The sequence below is a fragment of the Talpa europaea genome (assembly GCF_964194135.1).
Source record: "Talpa europaea genome assembly, chromosome: 12".
Lineage (NCBI taxonomy): Eukaryota > Metazoa > Chordata > Mammalia > Eulipotyphla > Talpidae > Talpa > Talpa europaea.
In genome coordinates, this window is record NC_140079.1 from 18,377,765 (window position 1) to 18,389,451 (window position 11,687).

Sequence of the window (11,687 nt, forward strand, 5' to 3'; positions counted from 1 at the left end):
GGCCACTCTGCCACAGGGTGGGGCAGGTGGGGACTCCATGGTAGGTGCCCCCAGGAGAAAAAAATGACCCTCAAGGGGCATAGCCCACCTGAAGGCAGAGCTGGGCTCACCGGGATCTTGCCATGAATTTCTAATTGCTAGCAGACCCTCAGAACTACTTGGGTTGGGATGGACTATGGAAGCAAGGTTCTTTAAAGGAGTGAAGTGAGACCTTGAAGACTGATCATGAAGGAGATGTAAACCTTCCCAAGTCCCAGAACACCTGGAAACTCCTGCTGAGCCCCCACCTCTACATTCATCCCCAAATCAAGAGAAGGGACTGCTCTCCAGGGAAAAAGCAGACTCCCAGAAGTGGGAGGTGGTGGAGGGCCATGGGAGAGCAGGGAGAAGCTGCTGGCCTGGTGGCTCAGCTCCTGCCCAGAAAAAGGGGCCCAGGCTCACTAACACAACATGATCCACAGACGAGCAGCCACGAATACCACGGTCACCACACACACAGACACGTCACAGGAGGGGGCGAGACCTCAGGCTGCAGGGGGCGGGTGTTAGTTGCATCACTGAGTTGAGGACTGGTTTGGGGGGGTTGGGGGGAAGGCGAAACACAAGTTCTTGGCTTCTCCTGGGGAAAGAACTGTGCTGAAGTGGCCAGTTTTCTTAAGCATCAGCATTGGCATCTAAAGGTTCAAGCAGCTGCCTTCAGGTTCTGGACGCTGAAGAGGGAGAGAATTTAAATTAAAACCAAATTGGGTTCCTTTGAGGAATTTTTACCAGCTCTTGTGTCCCAGCGCTCAGCACACCCCCTCTGCCCCCAAAAACTCATGCATGAGACCCACGCTAAGTGCCAGGCTCCTGGTAAGCACAGAGACTAAGCCTGGCACACAGGGAAAGGAGAGGAAGCACAGGGTAGGGTGGTTCCCAGGGGAGGGTGCTCTCGGCGGGCTGGGAATGGTCAAACCCAGGGTGGGTTTCTGCTGAAAATCAGATCACCCTAAGATTCTCAGAAGTGGTGTCCTCAAGGTGTCCCACTTTGGCCTGTAGAGTATTTTGAGCTAAGGAAGAGCAGTGAGCTCCCGAAGGCGAGGAGAAGCTTCAGTCCTTGCCTGAGTCCTTCACCCTTACCTAGTAGAAGAAGAAGTTATCTTGTCCTAAGCCTCTGCTCTTTTCCTAAGAAGCCATCCTGCTCCCCCCTTTATGACCTAGAAAAATGTAGTTTGGGGGAAGGGTCTCATCCAGTTGTAGGTTTATCAGTGAACATGTCCTGGATGAGGTACCCTCCTTGTCAGTCATGTAAAGTCCCCTCTCTCTCTGTGATGCCCCAGGTCCTTAAACACATGTTAAATAGCCCCAGTCTGCTCCATTACGCTTTAGAACTTACAGCCACGTGAGTTCTTCATACATGTTATTCAATTTTGACCTTTTCATATACTTATCTATCTGATGATAATTTGTCCATCCATTCAGCCTTAGAAAGACCCAGATGGGGTGGGGGTGGTTCCCCCTGTGCCCCAATATCCCTAGTAGTTGCTGACAGCCCTGAGACTCAGGAAAGACCTCAGGAAATAACTAAAATGCTACATAAGTAGACCTTGTAGTGACATTCACAGTGAAGGCTGGGCTATCGGGTGTTTTAGAGCCAGAAATCTCTTCTCGCTTACTATTTAGGATACAGTTATATACCTGTCTGCTAGACCTGTTTGTATGAGAAAAAGGGCAAAAGTGAGCTGACAGCAGACTGACCCTACCCCCTCACCCCAATCTGTTCCAGGGTTTGTCACACGTGGGATGGACAGAAGCAGACAGGGGCAGTGAAAATGGCAGTGAGCTACAAAGTCCCAAGTTTAAGTTCCATCCTGAACCTACTACCTGTGTGGCTAGTCACTGGCCTCAGTTTCTTCATCTATAAAATGGGGCTAACCCCCTCCCAGCCTACTTGTGACAGATTCGAGTGAGTTCATGGGGGGAAGGGGGGTGGACAGGGAAAGCCCTTTGAAAACTGTAAAGCTTTTAACAATTACTAATTTCCTATATCCCTACAATAAACAATGAAAACAGATACTAAAGTCAGTCCCCTTAGTAGATACTGGGAACTGATAACAGTAATATGGAGGTAGGGGAGTTGTTAATATCCTCCCCACTTCTACGTAGGGCTAAAAAGTTTCATAACAAAGTTGTTAATTTAGTTAAAAAGTGGCCCCAGGTACTTTCTGTATTATCAGGGGAAACCACTTCCTTTATGCTTTGGGAGTATTTCACTGATTCTCCTAAATTGTGCCCACATACAGTCAAGGTGACATCCTGTTAACCTGACCTTTGCCATGTATCGGAGGCCCCTTTCCAACTGCTTACTGCACGCATGTGGGGTGCACCTTGCATGGATGTTTGGGTCCGTCTCATCGCTTCTTTCATACACAAGACTGCTCACCATGTGGCTCGTAATAAAACCTGTGCCCACTGCAAATTCTCCCCAGCAACTCCCCGCCAGACCCCAGTGAGAGCAGAGGAAGACCCGCAGCCTCCTACCTTCCCACCTGAGGGCAGCACCTCAGTTCTCTGCTTTCTGGGGCTCTGTTGCTGGAAAGAAAAATTAGAAGGGATTGCAGTGCATAGACCCTTCACCCATTGCAACTTGTGCCTGACTCTGGGGGAGCCTGACCCCAAAAAGCAAAAGGGGGACTTGAGTGGGATTTCAAGTCAGATAGACCTGATGCAAGTGACCTGCAGGTTTTAGGAACTTGGCAGGCTCCTCCACTTTTCCCAGCCCCTCGCTGGTACATGCAGCTAGTGCTCCCACCTCGTGGGGCTGTGCTCACTACAAGGACCTGTGTGTGGCATCCAACACACAGCAAATGTCAGGCCTGTTTGGTAGACGTAGGCGGGGGGCAACGCTTCATGGGGGCCCTGGACACCCCTCTCCTGGCACTCTAGAGCATGCAGCAGCTTGGGAGGCCAGCATATCTGGTAAGCATCCCTCCCTAGCCAGATGGGGCTGCTTGCTCATTCCCTCCCTTCCACTTGGGCAGAAAGTCCCGACAGGTACCGTTGGCGGTGATGAGATTTTCCACCTGGGCCTCCTCGTCCCCAGGGGCCCTGCAAGAGGAAGAGATGCAAGCCTGTCAGAAGGCTGCAGGCAAACCCAGAGGGCCTTGCCATGCTCCCTGCTGCTGCACAGCCACCTCCATCCGTCTCCTCTGAGTCATCTGGGCTAGAGGGTGGGGGGGATGGGAGGAGAAGTTGCCACTGCAGGGGCAGAGTCCAGGGACTCCCAGGCATGGGTCAATGTCATCCTCTATGAGATCTAAGAGGGCCTAGGGCCACCTGAGGGCTTGGGTTGGGTCCTACCCCCAGACTTTGGATTTCTGAGGTGCTGAGCTACCCATAGTTACTGTAGTAGGCTAATGGGGTGTGCCCTTTATGTGGGCAGAAGGTAAATGAAAGGAAACTCAAATGTCTACTCAGTTCAAAGAGCCTCATGAATCAGGGACAGGCAGGGATGGTGTCACACATCTAGAGAGAGACCCTGAGGCCTCTCACCAGCTTGGCTATCTCCAGGACCTCCAGACAAGATTCCAGCACCTTCTATCCCAGCCCTACCCCCATATACATCAGAAGAGAAAAGAGTGAGCTAACCCTCAGTGTTTAGATCCCTCCTTTTGCCCCAAAGTCTGCCTGGCAATCTTCAAAGCTTCTAACTTGCCCCCAACAAACAGCCTTTTTCTGAGACAAAAATCTCAAAGAATATTCATTTGGGGTCACACACCAGGGGGTGTCCCCTCCCTGTTCCCTCCTAGTGTCACCTCAGATGTCCACAGCCTTGGCATCCTTACCGGGGCTTCTGATTGAAATTGCACTTGCATCTGCGACCTGAAACACACAGAAACCATCTGAGGTCATGCTCTAGGCTCAAGCTCAAGGTCATGCTCCTAGCTTGGCCACAGCAAGGCTGCCCTGTGAGTCTGTGCAGACTATGGGACCACAAAAGTAACCACCCCCCACCACCCCTGAGCATACACAGCATGCACAGCTATATACAGCCATCCTAGGTTGAGACCAAGGTTCAAGTTCAATAGCTTGGATGTCTACACCACAGTTGGCTTGATCATGGGAGTACGGAGAGCTCCATGTAGACCAGACTTAGGAGCACCTAAGGACAGCCTGTCTCCCATCTCCAGTGACTCCGCCACATATGCCCTACAGGATGCAGCACCAGGACAGCCACATTGCCCTTATCTGTGTTTACATCAAGCACTTATTTTGTTCATGCTTTGCTGGTAGATTACTGAGCACTAACTACATGCGCAGCACTGTATTAAGTCCTGAAGATAACAGGGACACAGTCTCCAGCCTGTCCTGGGAGAGAGACAACAGCAGGCTCCTACACAGTTCTCCTTAGGCTGAGCAGTGAACAAAGAAACAAACTTACTTAGGATAAGGAGGATCCCCACCAAGAAGAGGACCACAGCAAACACCAATCCCCCAATTCTCAGAGTCTGGTAATCTGTGGAAGGAACAAGGGTGAGAGAGGGAAGGGCCAGGGCCAGCGCATCCGTCCCTCCTCTGGGCAGGGCTGTGCCTCCTGCCTCCCCACTCAGAGTTGTGCAAACACTCACCATAATGAAATGGGTCCTTTTCTTTTTCCTGCTCAGCTGCTGCCAAAAGAAGCAAGCATGGTCAAGAGGATGACAGTACATCCTGGCCCTCAAATATTTTACCTGCCTCACAGGCTTCACTCCCCACAAAGGGGTTCCCGGGAAGCAGGGTTCATTAACGAGACACCTGGAGAAGCAGAGAAGGTGAGCCTGCCTGCTAGGGTCAAACTGAGGACCCAAGGCAGGTGCAGCTCAGGGCTCCAGGAGGATTCTGCATTCACAGCACCATCTGCATGTGTTGCCTCTTATTCTTGTGTCATCCCTATAAGGCAGGGGCTATTATCCTCTTGTTAAGATGAGGAAACTGAGACCAAGGAAGGGCGCATGACTTGCAGGAGGCCAGAGTCCAGAGACTGATGTGCTAGTCTGGTTTCCAAGATTCAGACCAAGAGTCTACAGCGGTCTGGCAGGCTTGAGGATTACAGGCAGACCCTGCTGGAACAGCCCAAGTGTGCAGTGGCGGGGGAGTGGATCAACATGTGGTGTAGATGCACAGTGGACTACTACTCAGCTATGAAAGAAGAGATTCTGCCATTTATGGCAACATGGATGAAAGGCTTATGCTACTGGAATAAATCAGAAAGAGAGAAAATACCAGATGATCTTACTCATATGTGGAATATAAAGAAACAAAGTAAAGAAACAGACAAAATCAAACCCAAACAAACCCTTGAAACCTGACTGCAGAAATGAGGCTCACAGAAGGGCATGGTAGGAGGAAGGAGGGGGCCCACTGACTGTGGTGGAGTGCTTTGGTGGTGTGATAACATACGTTTGGAGAAGTGTGGACCTGTATCTCTAAAACATATACGGTGTTATAAACCAACATTACCTTGATTAAAAATAATATTTTAAAATAAATAAAAGGAGAACTTGCTGAGCCTGTAGGGAGAGGTGGGCAGACTGGGTTAGGGTCTGTGAATAGCTGCCACCTTCTAGGACTTTCTCTGCTGGCTCATGGGTGGGGGTTGTGATCGGACATGAAGAACCTAAGAGAGCCCCCCAACTCTAGCATCCCAAAGGAAGGGGCAGACCCTTCTACCAGGAAGTGCTGTGGCTGCCATCTTGTCCAGCCAGGTTCTAGAAGGGTACTTACCACTGACCAGGACCACAGGGGCCAGCAGGCTGCATAGAAAGATCAGCACCACCTCCATGGCGTCTGGGGACAGAGGGAGGAAAACATGATTCTCTGCATGGGAAACTCCACACTCAGACCTCAGCCTAACCAGGGACCCAATTAAATTCCCAAGTCCACCCTCAGCTCTCTCCATGTGCTAAGCTATCTCCATAACTAACAAAGCAGCTAGCGCTCTGTTCAGCCTGCTTCAGCCTGCTTCATGCATGAATTCAACGAATACAACTGAATTAATAGAATTAATAGAATCATTTTTGCAGCTGTAGGAGCTGAAGCTTGGTGAGGTTAAATGATCTCAAGCTAGTGAGCTGCAAAGCCTAACCCCGAAGCCAACTCAGGAACTCCTCCACCATGCTGCCTCGCTGGGAAAGCCATAAAACCTCATCGGCTTTATAGATGTCCTTACCTGTCCTCTCCAGACCACCCTGGATCTCTAGTTCACTAACAAGTCTGTGACTTCCTGGTCTGGTTTCCCACCGCCAACACCCACTTGGGAGTTCTCTATGTCAGATTAAATGGGACAGGTAAACCAGTGCCCCCTAGTCTGACCAGCTGGGTGGGGCAAGACCTTGCTGTTTCTATGTAAAGCCTGCAATGCTGACAGCTCTCCCCCAAGTTACTCCGCACACTCTCCCTTCTTAAGTGTCAGAGCCAAGTCTTTAGTTCATAATCCTCCAGATCAGAGGATTGATCAAACAACACAAGCCCAGAGACTGGTTCTCTAAGCATCAGCACTGGGTGTCTCCAAAGGAAGCCTGAGGTTTCTGCTCAAAATGTCAAGACCTTGGGGCCTGTGGGGTCCAGGCCCAGGATGGGCCACGTGGATAGAGGCAGAAGGCAGGGCCAGGGGGTCCCTCCCAGTGACTGTCTTCATTCCTGGGCTGAAAGGAGTATGGCAGAGAGCCAGGGAGGAGAAAGGGGAAAGACAGCAGAACTAGGAACACCCACAGCTATTTCCTTTTTCTGGTGAGGAGAGACTGCGGGTGGCCTGACCTCTGAGCCAGTGGCCAGTGGCCATGCTGGCTCTGAGATCACACCCTCTTACTTTCCTGGCCCTAGCAAGCAGCTCCCCAGCTGCTGTTCACCACTCACCCACCAGAGGTCAGAACAGCTGCCTCCTCAGACTCCAGAAGTCAATTCAGGAAGCAATTATCAAAAGCAGGGATTTGCTTTTAATGCTATCTCATTCAATATTTGTATTTCCTTTAAGTTTTACATTAATTGTTTACATGTAATACATATAATAAAACACATCAATAAGTTAAATACCCATAAACAAGTACCTTAAGCAGGCGCTGCCAGTGGCCTAGGGGTTAAATCTTATCACTATCATGGCTATGGCCTGAGTTTGATCCCCACCCAGGGAGCTGACCCACATGGTGCAGCAGACCTCTCCTGTCTCCTGGCTGCTCCCCTCAGCAGTGTATTTCAGTAAATCAGCCTGTCCTGCTCCCCACTCTGTCTCTGGTGAACCCTCTTACCCCTGCACTTCTGGCCTGTACCCCCATTCTACACAAAATTTTTTTTAAAAGAAACATGCTGTTTTGATGTACATATGTACTGTGTGATGATTACCACAACATCACACCTCCATACCTCACAAAATTACTTTTCATGGCGAGAACTGTTTTTCTTTCTTTCTTTCTTTCTTTCTTTCTTTCTTTCTTTCTTTCTTTCTTTCTTTCTTTCTTTCTTTCTTTCTTTCTTTCTTTCTTTCTTTCTTTCTTTCTTTCTTTCTTTCTTTCTTTCTTTCTTTCTTTCTTTCTTTCTTTCTTTTTAATTTATTTATTCATACAAGCACTGGGTACAGTCAGAAGCGCAGGAGGGTGAGAGGATTCACCAGAGCCAGAGCGGGGAGCAGAGCAGGCAGAAGGACCGAAATACACTGCTGAGGGGATCAGCGGGCGGCAGGAGAGGTCTGCGCGTCATGTGGGACCCTCGCCTGGCGGCCAGGGATCGAACCGGCGCCGCAGAGGCTGCAGGACAGCTTCGCAACCCAGCGCTCAACCGCTGAGCCACGGGGGGGGGGGGGCCTAGAACTGTTTTTCTTACTCACTTCCTCCCCCTAGTGGTTGAGAAGGTACACAAGCCATTTCTAGTCTTTAGTCATTGAAATTTTGCTGTACGCATCTGCTATAGGCTAAATGTTCACATTCCCCAAAATTCATGTGTTGAAACTTTACTCTCAATGTGACATTTAGGAAGCAGAGATTTTTGGGGGGGGTGATTAAGTCAGAAGAGGGGAGCCCTCATGAATGGGATTAGTGCCCTTATAAAAGGGACCCGAGTGCTCCCTCCTCTCTTTTGCCATTGACACAGTGAGAAAAACAGCTGTCTATGAAACAAGAATCCAGCCCCCATTAGACACTGAATCCGCCAGCACTTTGACCTTGGACTTCCCAGGCCCCAGAACTGTGAGAAATACATCATGTTCTTTATAAACCTCCCAATCTATGCTATTCTGTTACAGCAGCTTGAACAGACTTAAGTATTTGATTTAACAGACTCAAACATCCTGAAGTTAAAAGGTATACTAGCTATTCGGTATCATACCCTTCTAGAAAACAACAATAGTACAAATGACCCCCTTCCTGATATATTGATACATGCTGCTATTGTACACACTTGCAGTTTTCTTAATCCTATGAAATAGGATTAAATTACATTTCATGGAAATAATGTTTGCTTTGATTTGCCCACGCATGCAGTAGCCAGCCTTCAAGAGAGCCCCCAATACCTCCTGTCTCTACATCCTTGTAGTGTCCCCTCCCACATTACACCAGGGTGAGTCTGTGTGACCAAGACAATATGGCAGAGCTGAAGCTATTTCCAATGTTAGATGGTAAAAAGCATAACTTCCTTTCCTTGCTTTGTTCTTCCTTCTCACGCCCCTCCCCACCTCCCCTCCCCAGTGCTTGCTCTGGGAAAAGTTACTTCCCTGTCTTAAGAAAACTCCAGCAGCCCAGGACAAGGCACACATGTGAGTCAGCTCAGGCGCAGGGGCCCAGTGTCCTGTGGTTGCCACCCTGCAGACAGCTTGACTGCAACTTCCTTGAGGACCCCAAGAAGTGTCACCCGGTTAAGCTGCTCCTCCATCTCCTGACCCTCAGAAACTGCAAGGTGATAGTGTCTGCTGTTTTAATTGAAGCTGCTGAGTGTGTGGTAACTCATACACCCTATGTGCCTTCTGATTTGTTGGTGATGCTTTCTGAATCTCAGTCACCCTTCAAGCCATTTTCCTTAAGTTCCTTAAAATTCTTTTAGAATTTTCTTTAACGAAAACCTATTCAGAGTCCTGCCAACTGTTTGTATTCCAATAATTCCAACCCTTAGTATTCAAGTCTTTATGTAGTCCCTGACTGGAGACAGGAGCTGGGACTGGCTTCTAACAAACAGAACATGACAAAGGTGATAGGATGTCACACACATGATTGAGTTTTCTTAGATAAGGCTCAACCGTGGCTCTCCCTCGCTAGCTTGAAGGTGAGCAGTCATATTATGGGAGGGTCTATGGGGAGGAATTATGGGAAGCTCCAGCAGCTGAGAGCTGCCCCTCATCAACAGCCAGCAAGAGAACAGGCACTTCATTTCTCCCACTAAAGGACATAAGTTCTGCCAACAATCTGCGGGAGTCTGGAAGTAGATTTTCCCCTAGTTGATCCTCTGATTAGGCCACAATTCTAATCAGAGAAGAGCCCAGGTAAGCTGTGCTGGGCTTCTGACCTACAGAAACCATGAAGTGACAAGTGTGTGTCCAGTGGCATTTTGTGGTAGTATTAGGCACCAGTAGAACACTAATGTAACCCTATCCCTGAAAGGTAGTGTGGCCACGGACTTGGTTTTAGGTTGATAATTATTTTGGCTCAGCACTTTGGAGATGTGATTCCACTGCTTTCTGATTCCCAATATTGCGGCTGGAGAATCTGCTGTTTATTGTCAAATGTGGATTTATTTCTGTGTATTCTGATGTGTTTCCTTTACCCATGGATTCATCCTTTTTATCAATTTTGAAAAACACGCAGCCATTCTCTCTTCAGATATTGCTTCTCCTCCCTTCAACTTTCTCTTCTGAAACTGTGAAAATGTCAGATGTCCTCATTCGACTTTCCATATTGCTTAACTGCTCTTTCATTCTCTACTTCCACGTTTCTCTGTGCTGCATTCTGAGTAATTGTTTCAGATTCATTTTCCATTTACTGATTCTTTTTCAAATTATATTTAATCCATTAGTCAACACATCCATTTCATTTTCTATTTCAGCGATTATATGATTTACTTCTAAATGTTTTATTTGGTTCTTTTTGGAATTACCTGGTCATTTTTCTTAGTCTGTGTTGCCTGCACCTTTTTTGGATCCTGTTTTTTTTCCTTCCAACATTTCCCACACAGTTACTTAATATTCTTTATCTGATAATTCCAAAATCTTAAATCCTTGTGTGTGTGTGTGTGCCTGGGGCAGGAGGTGTATGTCAAAATCTATTTGTTGTTTCTGGGCTTGTCAGTCATAGTGTCTTGGTTTTGCCTCTGCTTGGCCACCTCTGATTGTGAGATCATATTTGCTAGTTTTTAATCTGTGGGAAATAGTCCTGGAATAAATGCTTTCCTTGAAAGGATGTGTTTTTTTTTTCATGGAGTCCAAGGGCAGCAGATAGCAACCTTGTATCATTTTAGTTCCTCTCATGAGTCCTGGATGTAGAATCTCTGGTTTGGTTCCTAAATTTTGGGGGCCCAAAGCTTATTAAGTCCCCAGAATTCAGAATGTCAATTCATTCATTCTAAAAGCAGCTCTGATTAGGTTCCGATTACATGTCACATAATCGAGTGTTAGTTTTATCTCAGAGGCCTGTAGAGTTTTCAGTTTTCAGGTAGTCCCTGGTTTGGGAAGAATATCGACCAGGGATTAGATGATCTCCTTACTTATGAGCCAAGCACTGTAATAATAAATCTGATTTATCTGGGCTCAGTTTTTGTGTTTTGGTTTTTTGTTTCTTTTTGTTTCTTTTTTTTTTTTTTTAGTACAAAGTCCCTCCAGTATACTGTCAGCCAATCCTACTATCCTAAATACTTTTTTAAAAGTATGAAATAAAATAAGATTGAGCACCTATTGTTTATAAAATCTTTATGGCTTGATCTTATTTTGATTTGGGACAGGCTGAGGGAGAAAGTCAAGTTCACTGCTATTTCTCAGACTAAGGCTCATCTCCAAGTTACATATGTTCTTTGCTCAGCCAGTGGGGAGACCTGACTTAGGACCTGGAAGGAAGGTAGAACTAGACAATAAAAATCTTCTTATTCTAGGAGCCTTGATGTGAGTATTGGATGCAAGGAGGAAGCGTGGAGGACACATGGGCCAGGCTTCCCACAGTGGCCCCTTGACCAGTTCTAGCTAGTTGGGAGCAGGAAAGGCTCATGTCAAAGTTTCCAGCCCACTAGTTGCTGTGCTTCCTTTCAACTCCCCCACATCACCTCCACAGAATGCTCAAGTTCAAGTCAACCTTACTACACATAATGAATTCTTAGAGATAATTCTAGAGTTACATTTATTCTAAGTTCTGCAAGAGCTAAATAGATGAACAAGATACAAATCATCTTCCAAAGGAGCAGGGTTTAGAAGCAGAGGGCTCTGACATATCAGCAGATACAGCGAATGTGAAGAAAGCTCCACAATGGGGAGAGACCACATGAAAGAGGAAGCGGTTGGGCAAGGAGAGAGGAGCAAGGAATATAACAGGGCACTTGGGTCCTTCACAGAGACATTTCAACTGAACCGTGAACACAGGATAGGATTTTGAGGAGCAGCAGTAAGAAGAGAGAGGAGGAAGGACATTTTCGCAGAGGAAACAGCACAAGCAAAGGACGAGAAATTGGGAAGCAGAGACACAAACAATCAAGTATAATCTTCAGGC

At 47.5% G+C, this 11,687-nt stretch overlaps 1 protein-coding gene across 1 annotated transcript; it reads right to left on the reverse strand.

Moving 5' to 3' along the window:
- Window positions 1-2,542: 2,542 nt before the first annotated feature.
- On the reverse strand, window positions 2,543-5,800 carry LOC311180954 (FXYD domain-containing ion transport regulator 6; the record flags this gene model as incomplete). The annotated part of the gene is made up of 6 exons (XM_084249065.1): window positions 2,543-2,571; window positions 3,038-3,087; window positions 3,825-3,861; window positions 4,421-4,495; window positions 4,608-4,646; window positions 5,743-5,800. 6 exons carry the CDS (start codon window positions 5,798-5,800, stop codon window positions 2,543-2,545), a joined length of 288 nt encoding a protein of 95 aa, XP_084105191.1.
- Between the last annotated feature and the right edge of the window lie 5,887 nt (window positions 5,801-11,687).